The 11,603-nt window shown below is 46.6% G+C and overlaps 1 protein-coding gene across 50 annotated transcripts in view; it reads right to left on the bottom strand.

The window, feature by feature from the left end:
- Positions 1–615: 615 nt before the first annotated feature.
- MAP4K4 (mitogen-activated protein kinase kinase kinase kinase 4) overlaps positions 616–11,603 on the bottom strand; it is a 152,256-nt gene continuing 141,268 nt past the window's right edge. For 27 of the 50 annotated variants that reach the window (XM_040267724.1, XM_040267710.1, XM_040267727.1 and 24 more), the window contains 5 exons: positions 9,901–10,001; positions 8,344–8,493; positions 7,645–7,804; positions 5,688–5,827; positions 3,169–3,928 (listed from right to left, as the gene is read on the bottom strand). In XM_040267724.1, coding sequence (XP_040123658.1) covers positions 3,845–3,928; positions 5,688–5,827; positions 7,645–7,804; positions 8,344–8,493; positions 9,901–10,001 — 635 coding nt within the window. In that variant the 3' untranslated portion in view covers positions 3,169–3,844. Of the gene's footprint in view, positions 3,929–5,687; positions 5,828–7,644; positions 7,805–8,319; positions 8,494–9,900; positions 10,002–11,603 lie in introns of all 50 variants that reach the window. The other 23 variants (XM_040267708.1, XM_040267707.1, XM_040267725.1 and 20 more) reach the window with 5 other exon arrangements.

The raw sequence follows: 11,603 nt of genomic DNA, 5'->3' as shown, positions 1-11,603 counted from the left end.
CAGACTTAGGTTCTTGTTTACGCACCAATATGAGAAAGGGTTCTTCCCAATGTCCATTAGCTACAGAACAGAGAGCATGCACTTTACTTCTTGATTCAATTCAGGCTTGGAAAAACAAGCCGGTTTCTTCCTAAGAAGCTTTACTTTTGCTTTTGGCTTCAGGAACATGGCCATCAAGAGCTCACTATCAACTTCATTTTAAGATTTTAAGTAAAGTATTTATTTAGTTGGCTGTGTCGGTTCTCGGCTGCCCTTGTGGCACAAGTGCTTCCTTCGAGTGGGTTGTTTCAGCTCTGCAGTTGAGGCACAGGGGCTTAGTGGCTTCGTGGCAAGTGGAATCGTCCTGGACCAGGAATCGAACCCATGTCCCCTTCAAGGGAGGTGGATTCTTAACTACTGGACCCCTAGAGAAGTCCCGCATTCTAAGATCTCTGAACAAATGTTTGCCGCTTTTGTAACTTGTGCCTGGGTATCCCCTGGGCCACCCCTTTCAGGGAGGTGGCAAAATCTGGGAGCTGCTCACTCGGGCCTTGGGGTGGCACTGGGGAAGGTGGATCCTTATAGAAAGTGAACATTCTGCAGGAACAGAATATATTTGAAACTCATGCCACATGAAACAGGTGTCACTTTTACTTTATTTAAGGACAAAAAAGGGGAGAAGAGGGACAACAGTCATTTTCATAATACACAGAAGACAAGTTAGCACTGAAAAAAGAAGGCTGTGTACTTGCCACCAGTCTGCTCCGCAGTTCTGATTAGTAAACTTAATGCAGCTTGTCACTTGCATTACCGTTTAGCAAATTTATAATTGGCAAAATTAGGGATTATGAACCATCATTTAAATGGACTACAACTAAAACAAAAGCCTAAATAACCCATAAAAAATCACTTAAAAATAGACCATAAATATGTGATGCCCATTAGTGTAACAAAACTATTTTTTTGTAAACATTTTCTTCAACACAACATGTGCATGAGAAAAAGTAAAAAAAAAAAAAAAAAACTGCACTCGATATAGAGACTCCGTTTTAAATACAGAAAAGTATCACTTATTAAAGCTTCAGCTAAACCTAGAGCCATACTGGTATTTTGTTTGAAAGAGTTGTCATGGTTTTCTAGGTTCCATATTTAGTGGTATCGGCACAATACTAAATTCTCCTGCTAATTTTGCCATCTTGGCACTTGAGTGAAGTCACTACCCTGTTAGGAATGAAATGGAGAGAGCCTGCCATCCTCCCTGGAGAAAGCTAACCCGGCGCCTGCTCGAAGCTGTAGCAACCTAAGTTGGTCTGCACAGTGGGAAGGCCAAGGAGGGAGGAACACCCCAGACAAGGAAGGAGACCACAGGCACGCAACCAAGGGGCCAGTGGCTGGTCGACCTCGGTCAGCCAAGCCCAGGGATGGATTCAATCACGTTCAACTCCCACACCACCAGTTGCTGCCCAGGTAGGACAGGCCCACCCTGACCTGAGCTTGGAGCCCATCATCCTCAACCATTTTATACCTTTCATGTTGGTATCAGAAGTTTAGTATTTTTTTGAAAGACACCTGCCCAACTTGGCCTTTCGCTGAAGTCATGGGAGGGGCTACAAGTGACCCAACTATGCAGTCCCTTCTCCCCCTGGTGCACGTGTTTGCTGGGGCACATTTCGTCTCCCGTCAGAAGCCAACCCGAGAAGGGAATCACCAGCAGTAATGTGGCAAGGACTGCAGCCCCGCAGTGATTGGTCTGGCCAGTCTCAGAACTCCTGCCAAGGGCGGGATTAGTGCCCAGATCTTCTCTCCTTTAAGTATAAATGACCAGAACAGAACTGGTTCTTTCTGCCTTAGATGCCAGCACTATGCCGGAGTCAACACGCATGGAAAGCCTGTTTCCCCAGCCTGAATCCTTCCAACATGGAGACAGGTTTTCTCAGCAGGTGCTGCTGTGGTGGGTGTACGTGTCCAGCTGTTGTTTCTGCATTTGTGAGCCTGTGTACTCTTCACTACATTTTTGAAATTCAAAGGAGGAGCCTTTGGCAAAAATGCTGACCCAGAAGGAAGAGAACAACAGGTCAAAGCAGATGCCAAACGGGATATGGCTTTGGGGGTGAGGGGTGGAGGCAGACTCAGCAAACAGGTGCAAGTGATTGTTCATTTCTTGGGGCGGAAAACCTCCACTTTGTTGTCATAAAAGCAAATTCACCACAGAGGAGGAATAAGCCTAGGCCACACCAAGCTTTTGTTTGGTGAGTGAGATTCCCATCAGAACTCTGCCAGAGGACAGGCGGACGGCTGAGCCACCCTTTAACAAGTAATCAATTTAACCAACATGCTCAGAGGAAGCCAGTGACCAGAAGCCATGAAACCAATTATTACCCAAGACATTTATTACAAATGTCATGAACATATTCATAAAGTAAACTGGTTTAAAAAACAGAGAGAGCGCGCAGAGAGAGCGAGCAAGGGAGAGCACTCGAGAAGCCAGGGCTCTGATATCACACCCGAAACGCAGGAAGATGCTATCTTATGAATGAGCAGTATTAACTACATTCTTAAAATAGTTTTAGTGCATTGCATTTTTAGAAAAAGGGAAACACCCCCAGCCCCAAGGAAAGGTTCCAGCAACACTGTCAACAGTTTGTGGGGTTGTCCCCCATATGACCACCTGTCTGCAAACTCCGAGCTGAGAACAGCGAGGCCCCGTATGCTGTGGGCAATGGCCGCCTGTCCATCCACCACCACCACTGATGAATCTGGTGGAAAACAATGTGATCTGCTTTCTCAGCTCAGAAAGCAGACATGCCCATCAGCAGACAAGCCTCATGGCTGTTTCCCACCTTCGGGGACAATTTCTCTTGTGCCTACTGAGACGTGACAAAATAACAGTCAAACTTCAATTGGATCGTTTTGGTATTAAGGTTAAACATTAATGTTTTCCTCCAAAGACATAGAAACTAAACCACCTCTTAATGCATTAAAAACAATGAGGTAGGCGAAAAAATAAACACGTGGTTGAAAAAGATTTTTTTCCCCCCTCTGCAAGTGCCGATCATGGTGAAACTGCTGTTGCACTTCCAGGTTTAAACAAAAATTAAACCTTTGACCGAGGCAGCGCTAATACTGTCACACAACAAGGTTCTGGGCAGGATACAAATGCACACCCTTTCTTTTTCCTTTTTTTTTTTTAAAAAGAATCATCTGCACATGATTTTAGGCAAAACTTGGTACACAGAAAAACAACTGAGTTCTTGGCCAAAAAAAAAAAAATTCCCAAGAAACCAAATGGGTCCCTAAACCCACCCACCCGCCTCCCAAGCCCCACCCACAAAAAAGTTATCCTAGTAACTGTGTCTTTCACATTTTATAAATATTAACTTCTTAAACCTGCACCTTCTTCTTTGTCCACATATGGTCACATTACAAAAAAAAAAAAAGAAATGTCAATTAAATACGTTGTTAATGTTACTATATTAAATCTGCTCTTGGCTTCAGCGACCTGCTCCTCCGAGCGCACGTTTACACCTGCCAACCCCCCCGCCGGCGTCTGGTCTCCACCCGCAGACGCCCCAGGATGGAGCTGCAGACAAGGAACGCTGGAGCTGGAGGGAATGCGCATGCGTTCTGCCCGCCGCTCCATCCCAGCACGGATAGCACCCGATGGCAGTCTCAACAGCACCAGCTGCGATGCAGCCTCGATTTATTTCGAACAGGACAGGAAGAGAATGGGGGTGAACTGGTAAGAGCGGGTGGGGGCGGGGAGGAGACCCCGCCCACGCGGCCCGGGCAGCTCCGTGCTCCAGTTGCCAGTATCTCCGGGTTCTCGTGGTCAACACCTCCGGGGCCGCAGCCTGGCCCGCCACTCCTACCAGCTCAGAAGAGAGGTCCTGCCGAGAGTCATGAAGTAAACCTGGCTGCTGCCCCCAGACCGGACCGAGGCAAAGAACACCTGCAGGGGGAAGAGGGGGAGAGGGGTGAGCAGGACCCCGAAAGCCCGGAGGCCCCTCCCAAAGAAAATCTGGGGTGATGCCCACTCGTCAGCACGGAGCCAGTTTTCATCTCCACTACGAGGGCTTCTCTGAAGGCTCAGACGGTAAAGAATCTGCCAGCAGCGCGGGGAGACCTGGGTCAGGAAGATTCCCTGGAGCAGGAATGGCAACCCACTCCAGTATTCTTGCCTGTAGAATTTCATGGACACAGGAGCCTGGTGGGCCTCCAGCCCAGGGAGTCACAAAGAGCCGGAAGAGGCTGAGCAACTAACGTTTTCTTAACTTAGGAAGACTCCTTAGCCAAGAGGTGACTCTGTGCACCCCGTGCCCTATTGTGAGAACAGAGGAAACAAGGGGATGTTCCCCAAACTGGATCATCTGTGTTCACCTCCACCCTTAACACCTTCTGAAAGGTCAACGTGTTTGGCAAACTCGGTGATCAGTGGGGAGGCGGCTCAGCCGCCTTGTTTTTCTCTCTTAAAAAATCAAACGGAAATGTCTTGATTATTTCATAGGACTCTACTGTCAAAAAAATACATAGTTTTGTGCCTTTTATTAATAAACCCTGATGGGTGTGACATCATGAATCATTAAAAAAAATTTTTTTAATGCCTGAAGTTCAAAGAATACCGTGGTTATGGCTCCACTGAACATACTTAGGAAAATGTAAACCCCAAAGCTGGTTAGCTCTGAGGTTGTGTGGATTTCCAAGGTAAAAGATTTGGGAGATGTTATGTAGGTCAAATGCACCGGCGAATGAGCCAGAGGACTGGACTGCAGGAGGAAGTGGGCTGGGGGGATGTGGACCGAGTAGAGCGCCTAGTTGGGCGGGAGGCCCACCTGCCAAGGGGAGATGACAGCTCTTCTTCATCGGAGAAGTCAACCTGAGGTCTGGTGACTGGAAGGCTTAATGTATTTCAATGTGAAGCAAGAGGTGGAAATGTTTCTAAGGCTGTAGTGGGCTGCCTCAGGTAGTCATATTTTCATCCAAGTGACAGAAGAGAGAGAAATCTAAGCTTAGAAAAGGCCAGAGGGGTCAACACCCTTGGCCAGCTGTCTGCTCCACTCCAAGGCTGGTTTGGGGAGGAAGGGAGTCCTGGAGAAGAAAACGATGTGGCCAGTTCGGAAAAAGCAGAGGTTTTAACTTGGGCTTTGATGCTCTGGGGTCTCACAGGTTTCACCTGTAGGCAGCACTCTGGCTTCTGCATAAAATAATTTCTCCTCTGAGGCACTTATGCCAGGAAAACAATGCAGTTATGTCAATACTCGAAAGATGGACTAACAAATGGTGTATTTCATGCATATATCAGGGGAAGGAAAATTTCCCCTATTACTTAAATGTGCACGAGGGTTCTTTCAAATCACAAAAGAGTTCCATCCATCTAAACTGGGAGCTTTAACCTTTTCTATCCCTAAACTAGACACAGCCCGGACAGGCCACCTCATGGGGGGTGGGGGGGCATGAAACCTCAAAAGACAACAAAAACCCAATACAGAATGATTTCTGCAGAGATAAACATGTCCACCCCCTCAACAAAAACAAAATAAAATATATCCTGACCTCCATTAATGGGCCTAAAAAGGCACTACTGAAAAGTTCCTTGATAAAGTTATTTCAGAATCTATCAAAATCCCAAGGAAAGGCTTCACAGAACTCCATGGAAAATAAACCACTGCTGAAAGATAACATCTAAAAAGAACCCCTAAGGAGACTGTTACCTTGTCATTGCGTTCACACAAGAATTTCAGCCTTTGAGCCCTTTTGTGCATAAACACGCCATCCAAGTGGCCAGTTTCCACAGATCGGATCTCTATGGCCTTTTCTCCCCAGCCCATCGTCTGATTGGATCGAATATATGCTTTTTGAGAGAGGAAAACATATATTGTTCAAGATGAGGAAACAGCCATGGAAAGAAGCTGCTCAGGTTTCACACACACACCCCCCCGACACACACACACACACACCACCCCTCTAAACAGCTGGCAGTTGGAGGTTTTTGTAAGACAGGGGTCCCCAACCTCTGGAATATAATGGCTGATGATCTGAGGTGGAGCTGATATAACAACAGAAATAAAGTACACAATAAATATAATGTGCTTTACTCATCCCCAAACCATCCCTCCTCTCCTATGGCTTCTAGGAAACTGGTCCCTGGTGCCAAGAAGGATGGGGACCACTGATGTAAGGAACTCTACACGTGCCAACATTGTGGGTCATCCTGGAAGGTGATGTTTTAAATTATCAGCTGAGTCTGTTGATGCCTCCGAGGAGGACATGCTGGAGCATTACCCCCCGTCCCTGTCCATAGTTTGGCTTATATTTTCCTCACGCCAATTACCAGGGAGAAGAAAAGGCAAGTGGACAGAGCCAGAGACTTGGCTGCTATAAAACCAAAGTAGTTTGGGGAAATACACTTGGAGCCAATGGGGTTCCAGACGTCAGTCTTTAGGACACGCGCAGGGAAGGTCAGAGGCTGTGTGTGGACTGTGGCTGGACCATGAGCTCACCACTGCATCCCTCACCCTCCTGTTCCCCTCGCCTTCCACCCATTAGTCACAACTACGTCTGTCTTACTGTCCCTGGCTACCTTGGATTAAACAGAGGACTGTGAAGACAGAGCTTTTAAGAAATGATTCCTTGGGGCTTCTCTGGTGGCTCAGTGATAAAGAATCTGCCTGCCAATGCAGGAGACGTGGGTTCGATCCCTGATCTGGGAAGATCTCACATGCCGTGGAGCAGCTAAGCCTGTGAGCCCCAACTAGAGCCTGTGGCTCACACACCCTAGAGCCTGCGCTCCACAACAAGAGAAGCCACCACAATGAGGAAGCCTGCACACCGCACGTGGAGAGTAGCTCCCACTCGCCACAGCCAGACAAGAGCCCACGCAGCAACAGAGACCTGCTGCTGCTGCTACGTCGCTCAGTCGTGTCCGACTCTCTGCGACCCCATAGACGGCAGCCCGCCAGGCTCCCCCATCCCTGGTACTCTCCAGGCAAGAACACTGGAGTGGGTCGCCATTTCCTTCTCCAATGCATGAAAGTGAAAAGGGAACGTGAAGTCGCTCAGTCGTGTCCGACTCCTAGCGACCCCATGGACTGCAACCTTCCAGGCTTCTCCGTCCATGGGATTTGCCAGGCAAGAGTACTGGAGTGGGGTGCCATTGCCTTCTCCAACAAAGACCTAGCACAGCCAAAAAGAAAATAAATACATTTATTTTTAGAAAAAAAGATGGGAAGAGCCAACTCATTAGAAAAGACCCTGCTGCTGGGAAAGATTGAGGGCTGGAGGAGAAAGGGGGCAACAGAGGATGAGATGGTTGGATGGCATCACTGGCTCAATGGACATGAGTTTGAGCAAGCTCCAGGAGACCGTAAAGGACAGGGATGCCTGGCGTGCTGCAGTCCATGTGGCTGCCATGAGCTGGACATAACTTAGCGACTGAATAACAAAATAAATAAATTGATTAAAAAAAAAAAACTATTAAGATTTTGTCCTAACATAAGACTATGACGCATCACAGTCTACAATCCACCTTTCCTACCTCCTACTGCCAACCACTCTGTTAAATGGTCAAACGGTCTGAACACCATGTAACACCATGTATCTGAAACACACACATCCGCAGGAAAGGCCCTACTTTAACAAACACGACCGCTTCCACTCGGGGACACGTACCTACAGACGTCGGCATCTCTCCCCACTGCAGAACCACATCCTTGGTGATCCTCCCGTACGTGTTCACGTAAACCCCTTCATCTTCATAGCACACTAGGAGCTCCATGCCGTCCGTGTTGGGGAGGATGATGATCGCGTGGGGTTTGATGCTACACTGGATCTGGAGAAGGGGGACAAAGCACAGGGAGGCACATCAGCGGCCACCTCTATTCCTGCACACAGGCTTAATAAGCGTGTCTTGTGCAAAGGCACTGGCTCAGCTTCCTGGTGGTAAATGCAGCAACTGGAAACACTGTGGGGAACCCACGGGATGTCAGATATATCTGAAAGTCTACCTCTGATACGCCCTATAACTATTAATGCACATCTCCTGAGGCCCCTGGAATATACTTGGACTCTGGGCTCCATTTAATACATTACATTCCTCTAAGCAGTCTCACCCCATGGCTGTCCTGACCTGCCAGCAGGTGCCCCCTCCCATCCCGTGTTAGTGAAAGCAGGGCTAGGCCGATCTCGGGAGGGCTTCAGAGACAGGAGCAGAGAAGCTACTGAAGAGGGCACATCACTGAAATACTCACCCCCACTGCAAAGGGGAAGCGAGGAGACCCTGCCCGTGTTAGTGCACTGAGCAGAGCAAAGAGAAAAGTCAAAACAAAATGAAGCCAGTCAACCAACCATAGAGTGTGGGTTCTTTCTTACGTGTGTTGGTAGGTAAATGTCATAGACCGATCCTGAGTCCACATCAACAGCATGGAATCCAGCACAGGATCCATAGATCACCTTCAGCCTCTGGCCTTCCTCAACAGTGAGATCCACCAGCAACGGCTTGTGCACCAGCTCGCCAAACGACTGCAAAGAAGCAGGCGAGCAGCAGCAGTGAGATGAGCAGAACTTACGTCTGACGGTTCCGACTGGAGAAGCCAGACCCAGGCACTCAGTCAGTCAATGACCGAACCACCCTGGCCAAAACCATAAGCGAAACTACTCCCCACGGTGAGTCTTTATTTTATCTGTTAGCAGCAACTACTCCAATGCAGACGATGGAGAAAGAGGAGCAGTGCGAGAGACACACGTGGAGAATTTTATCAGCGTGGTCATCACAGTCTACAGAGCTACCCAAACTTCCACTCTAACTCTCCAACTCGTTTACCAGTGGTAATGAGAGGCTACCATGTACTGTAACAGCCTGGGTGGCCTGTAACGTCAATACCTATAGCTCATGAGACAGCTCCGAATAAACTATTTATTTATAAAACAATGAGTACAGTACTTGGTCCATGAAGGTGATTAAGATCAGATCTCAAAAGACAATTGTAACTTTACAATCAATCGCTTGTAGTCAGTAATATGTAGCTTTATTTTAAAGCAAATATGATAACCCCACTTATCTTGCTTTACTGGAGAATCAAATAATAAGCTATCTAAATATGTCAATTTTCCAGATAATGGAGGCCTACCCTTAATATGTCAAAACTATTTTAAAAAATAAGTAAACAATCATTAAAAAAAAAAATTCTTAATTTCTTACCCTGCACTAAAATAGGCCCAGGGGTAATGCTTAAAGTTTTGTGTCTAATATCAGAAATGTTTATTAAGTGATTTATAATATCTAGTGTCATAGTAATATCATTTTTAACTAAAAAATATATAAAATTTGTATCTAGTGCGTCTAGAATTACAAAAACATTTTAAAAACACCCACAAAATAACTGCCAATTATTTTCTACAGTATTTTTCTTGAAACAAAAAATAGTATACTATACATATTTTTAATAGTCTATTTAATATATAATATATATCAGTATGTCATTAAGAATTTCTGTAACTTCACTCTTAATTAGTCCTCTGTTGAACAGATATACCTGGAAGCTGACTACTGCTGATAAAAAATTGCAAGTGAAAGTCACTCAGTCATGTCCAACTCTTTGTGACCCCATGGACTATATATATAGTCCATGGAATTCTTCAGGCCAGAATACTGAAGTGGGTAGCCTATCCCTTCTCCAGGACATTTTCCCAACCCAGGAATTGAACCGGGGTCTCCTGCACTGTAGGAGGATTCTTTCAGCTGAGCTACCAGGGAAGCCCATGGTATCATAGACATATACATATATTTCAATTTTGATTCCTTGGCTTGTTGTCCCCCTTCTAACATAACAGCGTAGTTTTAAATAAATGATCAGCTGACTTATTCCCTGGCTCTTGGTCACACTGTGCATGGCTGATACTATTTTTAAGTGCACTTAACGTTATTACCTTAAAGGCCATGAATTTGTGATATGGCTTGGGTGCCCATGCGTAGACTTCCACAGAGCTCTTCAAAGCAATAACCAGAAATTTGATCCTTTCGTATTTTACTGAAAGAGTAAGAAGAGCACGTCAGTATCACGGTGGACCTCTCAGTCCCTTCTGCGGCCTTCTGCAAACTCTGCACACATGCCCTTCCCTGTCAACCCATCCAAACCCGTGAGAGAACAATGCTGAGAGGTCAGGCATTGCTTCACTTTCCAGGTTCCTGAATGTACGGTCAGGCTGTCCCCATCCTCCTCAATGTTGTGCTGGACTCCACTCCATACCCTGGTTATTATCAACGAACAATTCCAGTGCTGCTCCTGCCGTTCTTAGTATTTAATAATTAAGGACAGCGTCGACCTTTCCACCCTGTTGTCCGGAGGACTCAGCATTAATTCCAAAGGATAATGATGAGATTTATCAGCCAAGAGGCTCCTGAATATCAGCCAGAGGTCAGATCTTCCACGTGGGCTTTCCCGAGTCCCACATGGAGCTTGCAGATGGAAAAACTACGACAAAATACTCATCAACTGAATCTGAATTCTGTTTCTGTATATAAGACCAAGTATCACTTTACAGCACTTCCAGCTATAGAGACAGTAGTAATTGGTAGGATTGTACATCCTGTACCAAAAGTAAAGAAACTCGCTCTGTAACTTTATACTTATATATGAAGGCCTTCCTTACACATCTGTCTCAGTTCTCTGACAGCCAGCATGTCCGCTAAGAGCAGATACCCAGATAGCCCTGGCCACACCTGACTTATTGGCTAGTGTAGACCCCAGTGTCTGCACAGCCGCTCTAAACCACAGCAACTACTTGATCCTGACTTTGACCGTGAGACTCAGCTTGTTGACTTGATAGCTCTCCTTGTTAAATTCCACGTGTTGTCACTGTTCAAATGAATCATAGGACTATGATGATACAGACGATTCTAAGAGGCCATCCAGTGCTGACGGGACAGAGTTTTCCGTGACGGTGGAAAGGTTTTACGTTACATGGGGCTGCTGGACACTTGGAATGCACTAGTGTCACTGAGGATCAAAACTTTAAAGTTTACTTCACGTTAATTAATTCACAAATAAATTTAAATGCCCACTCCCACCTTCCCTGCTCTTGATGGCAACCATACTACACAGCACACGTCTGGGTCAACTGAATAATACTTTGACTACCTGATGCAAAGAGCTGACTCACTGGGAAAGACACTGATGCTGGGAATGATGGAATGCAGGAGAAGGTGGCAGCAGAGGCTGGACGGCATCACCAACACAACAGGCATGAGTTGGAGCAAATTCCGGGAGCTGGTGAAGGCCAGGAAAGCCCGGCATGCTGCAGTCCACGGTGCTGCCAATAGCTGGACACGACTGAGCGACTGAACAACGGAAGTCTAAACATGACAAATGAATGCTTGAGATTCATCCGATACGAACGACGGGCCTGAGTGAGGGGGAACATTCTGTCCTGGGGAAAAGTCCAGCTCAGTCTAGCACATCTGCCCTCGCTCCCCTGTGGGATCATCTGTGCAGGGACATTTCAGCTGTTATGAGCCAGTTCATCACATTCAGCCTTAGATGATTCCAGCTGCCACTCTCAACAAGGAAAAATGTTACAGGAGACCACAACACAGAAAATCCTAAGCCCCAAACCTGCACCAATCCTGCACC

Source organism: Oryx dammah, unplaced genomic scaffold (genome assembly GCF_014754425.2).
Source record: "Oryx dammah isolate SB20612 unplaced genomic scaffold, SCBI_Odam_1.1 HiC_scaffold_25, whole genome shotgun sequence".
NCBI lineage: Eukaryota > Metazoa > Chordata > Mammalia > Artiodactyla > Bovidae > Oryx > Oryx dammah.
Note: the sequence above shows the minus strand (reverse complement) of the source record. Positions and strands in the feature narration are given on the sequence as shown.